General features: G+C 53.5%; 1 protein-coding gene across 2 annotated transcripts in view; it reads left to right on the forward strand.

Moving 5' to 3' along the window:
• LOC116952044 (cadherin-7-like) overlaps nucleotides 1-13,838 on the forward strand; it is a 105,377-nt gene that overhangs the window by 37,251 nt on the left and 54,288 nt on the right. For both annotated transcript variants that reach the window (XM_032971049.2, XM_032971048.2), the window contains exons 5-6: nucleotides 1,793-1,912; nucleotides 3,608-3,775. In XM_032971049.2, coding sequence (XP_032826940.2) covers nucleotides 1,793-1,912; nucleotides 3,608-3,775 — 288 coding nt within the window. The remainder of the gene's footprint in view (nucleotides 1-1,792; nucleotides 1,913-3,607; nucleotides 3,776-13,838) is intronic.

Below are 13,838 nucleotides of genomic sequence, written 5' to 3' on the forward strand. Positions count from 1 at the left end.
TGGCCGGCGGTGGTGTTGGCCACCCACCCCCATTGTGTGCCGTGCCGGCCTTCATAGGTGCTCAGTCTGTTAAAAGCTATACGGGGGGATCTTTGTCTTGAACAGGCTGTTGGGACAAGTTCTGTTAGCAAGCACCTATGAAGGCACAGGAGGGGAAGGGTGGACAGCGACACGCCCGGCCGCCTTTGTCTCCCTAGTGGGTAATGTTTACTACACATCGGACCAACTGTTCATTTTTGATGCCGAGTCGACTTAGGGGAGGCTCGGGATGGTTCAGATAATCGCCACGAATGTTGACCCTTAGCTGGAATCGAACTCCAGTCGCCGGGTTCGTAGCGGAGCATGCTAACCGCTCCCCTCTTTTGCAAACACCACCACCACCACATTTAAGGCTGATTCGACCAGTGGGAGCCTGAGGACTGTTTCAGACATCCTCCACTCGACGTCGGAGACCGTGAGCGGGAATCAAACTCAGGTGGCCAGGTTTCGTAGCGCGGTGCGCCACTGCCCCCCCCCCCCTCTCTCCACCGCCCCCCTCCCCCAGCCTCACCCATCCCCCAGACAATTCACAAATCCATACCCTGCTCTGTTTATTTATTTACCGTTGCGTCAATTAATAAAATTTGTGTCGTTACGGGCCCGGAGATGATTGAGCAGAGACACTCGCAGGTCCCCACTCTGGGTGTGGGCGGCGATGCTAAATTGTATAACTAAACATTGGTACAACGTTCGTCAAACGTTGGAACAACATTCGTCCAACGTTGGTCCAACGTTCGGCCAACGTTTGCCCAACGTTGGTACAACGTTCACCCAACGTTGTTACAACGTTCGCCCAACGTTGGTACACTGGAAAGACAAAGGCGGCCGGGTGTGGTTCTGGCCACCCACCCGCCAATGTCGGGTGCCGAGCCGGCCTTCGTAGGTGCTCGCTAACAGCGCTTGCCCCAACGGTCTGTTGAAGGCTACACGAGGGATCTTTGTCTTTGTAACAATAGCAATGATGGTAGCGACTGATTGTACTTATTCGGGAAACCCTCGCTGAGTCTCAAGACGATCGTTTCAGGAGGGTCCCGCCACATCGTCAATTCTACCAATCAGTGTTTGGCTCCACGATCGTCTCTCTAAAGCAGCTCAAGCCTCCTGTAAATCACGTGGTTTGTGTGCCCCCCCCTCTCCCCGCCCACAGTGAGAACAGACGCCGCTCCACGCAGCAGACTCTTACTCCTCCCTCTCCTCATCCCTCCCGACCCCTTTCGCTCTCCCGTGTCTCCGTTCACTTTCCACCCTCTCCGTCTGATTCATCATCTTTCTCCCGTCTCCTCGATGTATGTTGAACTTCTTTCGCACATTCACCTTGGCCAACCGTGCCAATCCTTCTTCCCTTCCCCCGGTCCTCTCTATCTCCCCATGAACGACCGCATCCTTGACTCGACTCCCCTTCACGTCGTGTAGTCAAAGGGTGCAACAGTGTTCATCATCGCTAATGTGCGGTCATCAATTCTTGAGCACCATTATTGATTCTGGCCAGCGCCACAGCCTGCTGATTTTGTCTCTCCACTGCTGATGTTTACACTTCACACCAGGTACTCATTTGAGGCTGAGCCGACAGAAGGGGAGGCCCAGGACAGAATATGTCTTTGTGTGTGTCTCTGTATCCCCGTGTCTCCTCGTCCCGATGTCCCGGTGTCCCCATTTATCCGTATCCCCGCGTACCCGTGTCTCACACTTCCCCGTGTCCCCATATCTCTGTGTCCCCGTGTCCCCGTGTCTCACACGTCTCTGTGTACCCCAGGAACGTCCGTCACTCGAGTCACGGCTACGGACGCGGACGACTCTTCGTATGGGAACAGTGCGAGGGTCGTCTATCGACTGCTAGAAGGACAGCCATACTTCTCCATCGATGCCAACACCGGTTAGACAAGCCTCCTGCTCCCCCCTCCCACCCCACGTGTCTCCCCACGTGTCCCCACATCTCCATTGTCTCCCATGTCCCTCGCCCTGTCTACATAATTTGGATAATTTTGCTGCTGTGAATGTCCACGCGATAAGCCACTTTGTTGAGCAATCATTTGTGACCAGGTCGCTTCTGAAAAATAAGTTCATAATAGCTCAGTGGGCCTTACCTGGTAAAAAAATAAAAGTGTTTTTTTATTTGTATATTTTTTTAAGTGATGTGTTTGCCTTTCCTATACTTTGCACTCGGATTTTTTTTATTGTTTGTTGTTGTAACGTTCTGACCTGCCCTCGACTGGATAACTGTGATAAAGAGCTGTACAGCTCATCGGACTCCTCCAGTATAAATATTATTATTACGAATCTCTGCCTGCTGCATCCCAATGTCCCACGTTACATTCCTCCCCCTGTCTCTCCCCGTCTCTCTCCCTATCTCTCTGTGCGTCTTCCTGTCTCCATACGTCTCTCAATGTCGCTCCAATCTCCTCGTGTGTCTCACTCGATCTCACTCTCTGTCTCTCTTCTTTCTCCCGATGTCTCTTCATCTCAGCACGTCTCCATATCTCTACCCATTCCCTCCCTCCACTCCGTCCCCTCTCTCCTTTCTGTCCCACCCTTACATCCCTCCCTCTCTCCTGCACCATTTCCTCTCGTAACCCTCCTCCTCCTTAACTCCCTCCCGACTCTCCCTCCCTCTCCCCCTCTCCTTCCGCCTCATTAATCAATTACAGCTCCTCACTTAATTAACGCGTGTTTCGTCACCTCCATGGGTGGCTGATGCTAAATTATCAAACGCATCCGCACGGTATGGATCCTGGATAGGAAACGGGCTGTTACCGATCCCGCTGCTGCTTGATTGATAGCAATCATAAACACGAGGACTCCTCGCGAACGGTGGCAGACAAAGGGCGGAGCCTCGGCCGGACTCGCGCGATCAGAACTCACAATGGGGGCAGTCGCTGAGACACTCACTGAGTCGGCTCCCCAGAGAATGGTGGAGGGAGGTGGGGTGGGGTGGGGTATGCCCCCCCCCCACCCCACGTCCCCCCACCGTCTCGCTCATGCCCCCCTAGCCAATACCTCACCCCCCACTATCCCCCCACCTCCCTCTCCCGGTTCACCTTTCCCTCCTCCCGTACTCCCACATACACCACTTGCCCGCCCCCACTTCCACCCCCCTCCCACCATGCTCACCTCCATGCTGATGATGATGATGCTGAAGATAATGATGACAATGAGAGTGTAACGCTGGTGACGATGACACTGCGGCTGCTGATGATGATGATGACACTGCTGATCACGATGCTGACGATAATGCTGATGATGCTGATCATGATGCCGAGGATGATAATGATGATGCCGATGATGAAAATGATGATGCAGGTGATGTTGATGATGACAATGAGAGTGTAACAATGGTGACGATGACACTGCGGCTGCTGATGATGATGATGACATTGCTGCTGATGATGACATTGCTGCTGATGATGATGATGACACTGCTGTTCATGATGCCGCCGATAATGCTGATGATGATGATGCCGAGGATGATGATGACGCAGGCGATGCTGATGCTGACAATGAGAGAGTAACGGTGGTGACGATGGCACTGCTGCTCACGATGCTGACGATGGTTCCGCCGCCGCTGCCGCAGGAGAGATCCGCACGGCGCACTCCAACCTGGACCGGGAGGCACGGAGCTTATTCCGCGTGGTGATCGAGGGCAAGGACATGGCGGGTCAGAAGGGTGGCCTCACGGGGACCGCCACCGTCACCATCACCCTGGAGGACGTCAACGACAACGCGCCTCTCTTCCCGCAGGGTGAGGAGAGGCAGGGGGGGGGGCTGGGGGGGGGGATGCGGGGGGGATGCGAGGGAAAAACGGATGGGGGGTATGGGGGGGGGATATTGGGGGGATATGGGGGAGATATGGGGGAGATACGGAGGAGATATGGGCAACCGGGTGGGGGGGGGGAGACGCGGGAGAGGCATGGGGGAGATACGGCGGAGGCACGGGGGGGGGGGGAGGGATACGTGGTGGGAAATATGATTGGCTGAACACCCCAGACGATTCCTAATAAATAAATATACAATTGTAATATTTGTTTCCTCCCTTGATCGCCATTCCCACGTGTGCTCTCTTATTTGCCGGTATCAAAGGGCAGACTTTTAAAATACAAGAATCATTGACCACAGCCACTGTGCGGCGATGATGGGCGTTTCTGCCAATATTTGGAATCTGAATTCTCGCGCTATTGACCCGAATCCTGGGCTGGCAGTGACACAGGCAGCAGCTCAAATAACGCACCAGAGGAGTGGGTGGGGGGCCGAGGTGGGGTGGTGGAGGGAGGAGGGGGGAGAGAGGTTGGGTACGTGTGTCTGTGGAGGAAGAGCACTTCATAGGTGCTCGCTGACAGCACTAGCCCCGACAATCCGTGAAGGCTGTGCGTGGGATCTTTGTCTTTGTGGAGGGAGTGAAGGATGCATGACGGGACGGATGCAAAGAGGGAGGGTGGTGGATGGAGAGAGCGGTGCAGAGAGGGGAGATATGGATGTAAGGATGGAGGGCAGGGAGAGTGTGTGTTCGTGTGTCTGTGGAGCAAGATAGGGAGGGAGGAATGGATGCAGGGAGGGAGATGTGTATGCAATGTAGAAGGGCAGAGATTGTGTTTGTGAATGAAGGGAGGGAGGGAGGGCGGAATCATTTAAAAGAGGGAGGAATGGAGTGAGGGTTTAAAGGGCAGGCAGGGATGGATGACGACGGGGAGAGGAGGGAGGGAGGGAGTAGGGAGGGGGGAGGGATTGGTGAAGTGTGCGATGGGAGACCGGGAGCAAGGAAGGCGGGGAGTGAGGGAGGCAGGGAGACGGAGGAGAGAAGTGAGTGAGAGGCGAGGGAGATCGGAGAGAGAGAGGCGAAGGAAAGAGAGAGAGAGAGAGGAGATGGAGGAGTCAGAGACGAGGGAGTTGGAGGAGAACGAGAGAGCGAGAGGGGGAGGTGGCGGGGAGACGAGGGAGCTCGAGATAGACGGAGCAGGGAGAGGGGGTAGGGAGTTGGAGGGGAGGGGTCGATGCTGGAGGGAGATTTCGTAGTGGTGGGGAGTGGAGGGACACGCGTTCCCGTTTCGCGAGCGGCATCCTTGATATTTTACTCGCAGCGTTTACCAATTACTCTTCGGAGGAGGGAGAGGTGACGTGTGGCGAGGCGGCGGGGGGGGAGGAGGATGGGATGGAGAGGAGGAGGAGGACGAGCGAGGTTATGGTGGCAGTGACGTTGATGATGATGGTGCTGTCGGTAGCGTGAGACGTACGTTCGCAGAGCCCTCCCCTTAAGGGTGCGGTGAGTCGGGGCGACCGCCCGGGGCCCCGCGCTTTGATGGGCGGGGGTGGGGGGGGGGTGTTGCAGGGGGGTAAACACTTCACCGTCACGGTGTCATCAGATGTAATACTTTCCCTGTTTAGTCTGAAGGCGCTGGAGGGAGGTGGGGGGGTGGGGGTGGGGGTGGTGGCCACACTGTGGGAGTTCCCCCAAGGCACCCCCCACACCGCCCACTCGTCTATGGATGCCTCTGGCTATGGGATGATCAACGTTGATGATGCGAGGGGACTCCACGTGGGCGGGAGCCGTTTGAGCTCTCGAGCGGCAGATCCACACGGAACCCCCCCCCCCTCCACCCACCACGCAGCTTCCTTAGGCGGCGTCACTCCACTGCTGGATGAAGTCGCCCCGCTGGTGTTGGGGGGGGGGGCGAGGGGAGGGGTTTTCGTTCATGTCCATACTTCACCGCGATGGTCGGCATGGAAGGGGGGGGGGGTGTGGGTGGGTGGGTTTTGCGTACCGGCTTTGGAGCGCCGCGCTAACGGTCAAGGACGGGCGCTGTTTAATTTCTCCGTGGTGTGCGGACATTTACCACGAGCCCGCAACCCACACGGTTTACCCCGGATTCTAGTACAAGGGACATTTAGTTTTCAGGTCCATACGGCGTGCAGCCGTTTCAATACCAGCAAACGCATTTGATGTCTATTCGTTTGTGTTTCCCCCTTTGTGATGGGACTTTGTAGGATGAACGTTGAGATGTATAATGGGCACGGGGTGACCAATACGGTTTGGTTTGGTCTGTAATAAGGTAGGGCACTAATAATAGCTTGACAGGTGTGCTTTTACTCAGCCTCATCGCTGTTTTCAAGAGGGTCCTGTATCGGGATATTGGGTCAAAATGATTCGTTTCAAACTGTACCTCTTACAGCGATGCCAAAACCCGAACCCATAGCCGTAACCCAAGACTCATCACTCACTGTGCTCACATTCTCTTGTCCGTGTGGCCTGTCTGTGTGTGAGTTGGTGTATATGGGTTGTGTGTGTGTGAGTTGTGTGTGGGTTGGTGTGTGGGTTGGCGTGTGGGTTGGTGTGTGGGTTGTGTGTGTGGGTTGTGTGTGGGTGGGTTGTGTGTGTGGGTTGTGTGTGGGTTGTGTGTGTGTGGGTTCTGTGTGTGTGGGTTGTGTGTGTGCGTTGCTACATTTATTCAATCTCAGAGCCGCTCCGCACTCCGTGGGCTAACACTCATGCGCTAGGCCTGATATCTCGCTCACCACCATCACCACCTTCACAATCACCACCATCACCGCCTCAACCATCACCTCACCCATCACCACCTCTGCCATCGCCGCCACAATCACTATCACAACTGCCACCAATCACCATAGCCATCGGCATCATTATCGAATATCACCCACCACCTCCCCTATCCCGCACACCACCATCACCACTGCCATTACCACCACCACCACTCTTTCTACCATCATCGTCTCCACTACTCATCACCTCCGCCATATCCCCCACACCACCACCACCGCCACCGCCATCTCCGCTATTCAACATAACCACCACCACATACACCAGGATCGCAACCCCCTCTCATCCACGCACCACCACCATCACCTCCCCTATCATCCCCACCACCACCACCACCGAATTCCAAAAAAAAACACGCGGACGGGTGATTCAATGCGCCGGTCCGGTCTCTAGGCAACACGAGCGAAGAGGAGGAGGAGGAGACGGCAGCGAGTGAGCGGGAGGGAGGGAGGTGATGAAAAAAAGAGATTTATTTGTGCGACTTGTGATGAGGTGTGCGCGTGTGTGCGGCATCAGTAATGGGGGGGGGGGAGGGAATTTCTATCGGGAGGGAGGCTCCTGACTATTGTGATGAAGATGGTGGTGGTGGTAATGATGATGACGTTGCTCCGACATCGAATCGGCTTGTTGGGTGCGTGTGCGTGCGTGACGCAGTGGGGAGCGGTAAACGGTTAGCGCGTCGCACGACAGAACCCGCGTCCCGAGTTCGATTCCCGCTCAAGGACAAACGTCGGTGGCGGATATCTGATACCGGTCCTGGGCCTCCCCTAGGACGACTCAGCCTCCGATGAGTACCTGGTGCGGTGTGTACTGTAAACATCGCCACTTGGGGGTAAACAAAGGCGGTCGGGCGTGGTGCTGGCCCAACAACCCCCTCGTGTGCCATAGGTGCTACTCGCTAACAGCACTTGCCCCAACAGTCTGTCAAGGCTAGACGGGGGGGGGGGGGGGGGGGGTGGATCTTTTCCTTGTGTGTGCGTGTGAGTTTGTGTTGCGTGCGTGAGCGTGCGATGGAGTGCGAGCGGTGATGCGAGCCGACTCGAGATGCCGGCGATGAGTCTCATTCGCAAGAGTGGCCTGGGTCTGTGTTGTGTGCGTGCTTGTGTGTGAGTATGTGGGAAGCGGGAGTGTAGTGGTTAGCGCACTGCTTACCGCGAACCCGGCCAAAAGAGTTCGATGGCCCGCACACGGCCACCAACACACGTGACGCATTGCTGAACCGGTGTTGGGCATCCCCCTTGATCGGCTCGGCCTTAGGCAAGTACCCGGTGCAACAATATGAACATCGTCACTTACGGCGAAAGACAAAGGCGGCCCGGCGCGTTTCTGGCCACCGACCTCCCCCCCCCTCCCCACCTCGCGCACCGTTCGGGCCTTCATCAGCGCTGCTCGCTGCCAGCACTTGCCCCCTGACAGTCTGTTCAAAGGCTACTCGGGGGATCTTTGTCTTTGCACGTCGGTGTTTTCGCCGCGTGCGTCCGGGTGCACGCATGCATCACCGGGGTCGGCCATTACCACCCACCCTGCCCTAATTGCTCGCTAATTACCGGGTAATTAGAAGCAGGGAGGGGACAGGGGGTGGGGGGAGGGGACAGGGGGTAGAGGGGGGGGTGTGTAACACATTTTGCGGGTCGCAGAGATGCTCATGTGCTTTAAGGGGTGGGGGTCATCTAGAATAGTGAAGCTTCTCACGGATGTAGATGACTCCCACCGCCCTCCAATCCCCTCTAGCGTTCTCCTCACCAGAGACAGCCACATCAGTCGTAGCATCAGCAGCAGCCCACGCCGTTGTACGCTGTGGATAGACCCACGGGGTGGAAATGCTTGTAGGCGACTATTGGTTGAATCACAGACGCAGCACGGTGGCAAAGTATTTGCCATTGGTAACGAGTGCTCACAGATCTCTATGAGAGTGAGTGGAGGTCTCTGTAGCTCACAGGTCTTTATGAGAGTGAGTGGAGATCTCTGTAGCTCACAGGTCTCTATGAGAGTGAGTGGAGGTCTCTGTAGCTCACAGGTCTCTATGAGAGTGAGTGGAGGTCTCTGTAGCTCACAGGTCTCTATGAGAGTGAGTGGGGGACTCTGTAGCTCACAGGTCTCTATGAGAGTGAGTGGAGGTCTCTGTGGCTCACATATCTCAATGAGAGTGAGTGGAGGCCTCTGTAGCTCACAGGTCTCCAGGAGAGTGAGTGGAGGTCTCTGTAGCTTACAGGTCTATATGAGAGTGAGTGGAGGTCTCTAGCTCACAGGTCTCTATGAGAGTGAGTGGAGGTCTCTAGCTCACAGATCTCCATGAGAGTGAGTGGTGGTCTCTAGCTCACAGATCTCCATGAGAGTGAGTGGTGGTCTCTGTAGCTCACAGATCTCTAGGAGAGTGAGTGGTGGTCTCTAGCTTACAGGTCTCTGTGAGAGTGAGTGGAGGTTTCTGTAGCTCACATGTCTCTATGAGAGTGAGTGGAGGTCTCTAGCTCACAGGTCTCTATGAGAGTGAGTGGAGGTTTCTGCAGCTCACAGGTCTCTATGAGAGTGAGTGGAGGTCTCTGTAGCTCACAGGTCTCTATGAGAGTGAGTGGAGGCCTCTGTAGCTCACAGATCTCTATGAGAGTGAGTGGAGGTCTCTGTAGCTTACAGATCTCTATGAGAGTGAGTGGAGGTCTCTGTAACTCACAGATCTCTATGAGGGTGAGTGGAGGTCTCTGTAGCTCACAGGTCTCTATGAGAGTGAGTGGAGTTCTCTGTAGCTCACAGATCTCTATGAGAGTGAGCGTAGGTCTCTGTAGCTCACAGGTCTTTATGAGAGTGAGTGGAGGTCTCTAGCTCACAGGTCTCTATGAGAGTGAGTGGAGGCCTCTGTAGCTCACAGATCTCTATGAGAGTGAATGGAGGTCTCTGTAGCTCACAGATCTCTTTTAGAGTGAGTGGAAGTCTCTGCAGCTCACAAATCTCTATGAGGGTGAGTGGAGGTCTCTGTAGCTTACAGATCTCTATGAGAGTGAGTGGAGGTCTCTGTAGATCACAGGTCTCTGTGAGGATGAGTGGAGGTCTCTGTGGCTCACAGGTCTCTATGAGAGTGAGTGGAGGTCTCTGTAGCTCACAGATCTCTATGAGGGTGAGTGGAGGTCTCTGTAGCTCACAGGTCTCTATGAGAGTGAGTGGAGTTCTCTGTAGCTCACAGATCTCTATGAGAATGAGTGGAGGTCTCTGTAGCTCACAGGTCTCTATGATAGTGAGTGGAGGTCTCTGTATCTCACAGGTCTCTATGAGAGTGAGTGTTGGTCTCTAGCTCACAGGTCACTATAAGAATGAGTGGAGGCCTCTGTAGCTCACATCTCTCTGAGAGTGAGTGGAGGTCTCTGTAGCTCACAGATCTCTATGAGGATGAGTGGAGGTCTCTGTAGCTCACAGATCTCTATGAGAGTGAGTGGAGGTCTCTGCAGCTCACAGGTCTCTGTGAGGGTGAGTGGAGGTCTCTGTAGCTCACAGGTCTCTATGAGAGTGAGTGGAAGTCTCTGTAGCTAACAGATCTCTAAGAGAGTGAGTGGAGGTCTCTGTAGCTCACAGATCTCTATGAGAGTGAGTGGAGGTCTCTGTAGCTCACAGGTCTCTATGAGAGTGAGTGGAGGTCGCTGTAGCTTACAGATCTCTATGAGAGTGAGTGGAGGTCTCTATAGCTTACAGATCTCTATGAGATTGAGTGGAGGTCTCTGTAGCGCACAGATCTCTATGAGGGTGAGTGGAGGTCTCTGTAGCTCACAGGTCTCTATGAGAGTGAGTGGAGGTCTCTCTAGCTCACAGATCTCTTTGAGAGTGAGTGGAGGTCTCTGTAGCTCATAGGTCTCTATGAGAGTGAGTGGAGGTCTCTGTAGCTCACAGGTCTCTATGAGAGTGAGTGGAGGACTCTGTAGCTCACAGGTCTCTATGAGAGTGAGTGCAGGTCTCTGTAGTTCACAGGTCTCAATGTGAGTGAGTGGAGGTCTCTGTAGCTCACAGATCTCTATGACAGTGAGTGGAGGTCTCTGTAGCTCACAGATCTATATGAGAGTGAGTGGAGGTCTCTGTAGCTCACAGGTCTCTATGAGAGTGAGTGGAGGTCTCTAGCTCACAGGTCTCTATGAGAGTGAGTGGAGGTTTCTAGTTCACAGGTCTCTATGAGAGTGAGTGGAGGTCTCTGTAGCTCACAGGTCTCTATGAGAGTGAGTGGAGGTCTCTGTACCTCACAGGTCTCTATGAGAGTGAGTGGAGGTCTCTTTAGCTCACAGATCTCTATGAGAGTGAGTGGAGGTCTCTGTAGCTCAAAGGTATCTATGAGAGTGATTGGAGGTCTATGTAGCTCACAGGTCTCTATGAGGGTGAGTGGAGGTCTCTGTAGCTCACAGGTCTCTATGAGAGTGAGTGGAGTTCTCTGTAGCTCACAGATCTATATGAGAATGAGTGGAGGTCTCTGTAGCTCACAGTTCTCTATGATAGTGAGTGGATGTCTCTGTATCTCGCAGGTCTCTATGAGAGTGAGTGTTGGTCTCTAGCTCACAGGTCACTATGAGAATGAGTGGAGGCCTCTGTAGCTCACATCTCTCTGAGAGTGAGTGGAGGTCTCTGTAGCTCACATATCTCTATGAGGATGAGTGGAGGTCTCTGTAGCTCACAGATCTCTATGAGCGTGTGTGGAGGTCTCTGTAGCTCACAGGTCTCTGTGAGGGTGAGTGGAGGTCTCTGTAGCTCACAGGTCCCTATGAGAGTGAGTGGAGGTCTCTGTAGCTAACAGATCTCTAAGAGAGTGAGTGGAGATCTCTGTAGCTCACAGATCTCTATGAGAGTGAGTGGAGGTCTCTGTAGCTCCCAGGTCTCTATGAGAGTGAGTGGAGGTCGCTGTAGCTTACAGATTTCTATGAGAGTGAGTGGAGGTCTCTATAGCTTACAGATCTCTATGAGATTGAGTGGAGGTCTCTGTAGCTCACAGATCTCTATGAGGGTGAGTGGAGGTCTCTCTAGCTCACAGATCTCTTTGAGAGTGAGTGGAGGTCTCTGTAGCTCATAGGTCTCTATGAGAGTGAGTGGAGGTCTCTGTAGCTCACAGGTCTCTATGAGAGTGAGTGGAGGTCTCTGTAGCTCACAGGTCTCTATGAGAGTGAGTGCAGGTCTCTGTAGTTCACAGGTCTCAATGTGAGTGAGTGGAGGTCTCTGTAGCTCACAGATCTCTATGAGAGTGAGTGGAGGTCTCTGTAGCTCACAGATCTATATGAGAGTGAGTGGAGGTCTCTGTAGCTCACAGGTCTCTATGAGAGTGAGTGGAGGTCTCTAGCTCACAGGTCTCTATGAGAGTGAGTGGAGGTTTCTAGTTCACAGGTCTCTATGAGAGTGAGTGGAGGTCTCTGTAGCTCACAGGTCTCTATGAGAGTGAGTGGAGGTATCTGTACCTCACAGGTCTCTATGAGAGTGAGTGGAGGTCCCTTTAGCTCACATATCTCTATGAGAGTGAGTGGAGGTCTCTGTAGCTCAAAGGTATCTATGAGAGTGATTGGAGGTCTCTGTATCTCACAGGTCTTTATGAGGGTGAGTGGAGGTCTCTGTAGCTCACAGATCTCTATGAGAGTGAGTGGAGGATTCTGTAGCTTACAGGTCTCTATGAGAGTGAGTGGAGGTCTCTAGCTCACAGGTCTCTATGAGAGTGAGTGGAGGTCTCTAGCTCACAGGTCTCTATGAGAGTGAGTGGAGGTCTCTGTAGCTCACAGGTCTCTATGAGAGTGAGTGGACGTCGCTGTAGCTTCCAGATCTCTATGAGAGTTAGTGGAGGTCTCTGTAGCTCACAGGTCTCTATGAGAGTGAGTGGAGGTCGCTGTAGCTTACAGATCTCTATGAGAGTGAGTGGAGGTCTCTATAGCTTACACATCTCTATGATAGTGAGTGGAGGTCTCTGTAGCTCACTGATCTCTATGAGGGTGAGTGGAGGTCTCTACAGCTCACAGGTCTCTATGAGAGTGCGTGGTGGTCTCTCTATCTCACAGATCTCTATGAGAGTGAGTGGAGGTCTCTGTAGCTCACAGGTCTCTATGAGAGTGAGTGGAGGTCTCTGTATCTCACAGGTCTTTATGAGAGTGAGCGGAGGTCTCTGTAGCTCACAGGTCTCTATGAGAGTGAGTGGAGGTCTCTGTAGTTCACAGGTCTCAACGTGAGTGAGTGGAGGTCTCTGTAGCTCACAGATCTCGATGAGAGTGAGTGGAGGTTTCTGTAGCTCACAGGTCTCTATGAGAGTGAGTGGAGATCTCTGTACCTCACAGGTCTCTATAAGAGTGAGTGGAGGTCTCTAGCTCACAGGTCTCTATGAGAGTGAGTGGTGGTCTCTAGCTCACAGGTCTCTATGAGAGTGAGTGGAGGTCTCTGTAGCTCACAGGTCTCTATGAGAGTGAGTGGAGGTCTCTAGCTCACAGGTCTCTATGAGAGTGAGTGGAGGTCTCTGTAGCTCACAGGTCTCTATGAGAGTGAGTGGACGTCGCTGTAGCTTCCAGATCTCTATGAGAGTTAGTGGAGGTCTCTGTAGCTCACAGGTCTCTATGAGAGTGAGTGGAGGTCGCTGTATCTTACAGATCTCTATGAGAGTGAGTGGAGGTCTCTGTAGCTCACTGATCTCTATGAGGGTGAGTGGAGGTCTCTACAGCTCACAGGTCTCTATGAGAGTGCGTGGAGGTCTCTCTATCTCACAGATCTCTATGAGAGTGAGTTGAGGTCTCTGTAGCTCACAGGTCTCTATGAGAGTGAGTGGAGGTCTCTGTATCTCACAGGTCTTTATGAGAGTGAGCGGAGGTCTCTGTAGCTCACAGGTCTCTATGAGAGTGAGTGGAGGTCTGTGTAGTTCACAGGTCTCAACGTGAGTGAGTGGAGGTCTCTGTAGCTCACAGATCTCGATGAGAGTGAGTGGAGGTCTCTGTAGCTCACAGATCTATATGAGAGTGAGTGGAGGTCTCTGTAGCTCAAAGGTCTCTATGAGAGTGAGTGGAGTTCTCTGTAGCTCACAGATCTCTATGAGAGTGAGTGGAGGGCTCTGTAGCTCACAGGTCTCTATGATAGTGAGTGGAGGTCTCTATAGCTCACAGGTCTCTATGAGAGTGAGTGGAGGTCTCTAGCTCACAGGTCACTATGAGAATGTGTGGAGGCCTCTTGTAGCTCACAGATCTCTATGAGAGTGAGTGGAGGTCTCTTAGCTCACAGGTCTCATTTGAGGGTGAGTGGAGGTCTCTGTAGCTCACAGGTCTCTATGAGA

This window comes from Petromyzon marinus, chromosome 45 (assembly GCF_048934315.1).
Source record: "Petromyzon marinus isolate PM22_M1 ecotype Great Lakes invasive population chromosome 45, UKy_Petmar_22M1.pri1.0, whole genome shotgun sequence".
NCBI classification, from domain to species: Eukaryota; Metazoa; Chordata; class Hyperoartia; order Petromyzontiformes; family Petromyzontidae; genus Petromyzon; species Petromyzon marinus.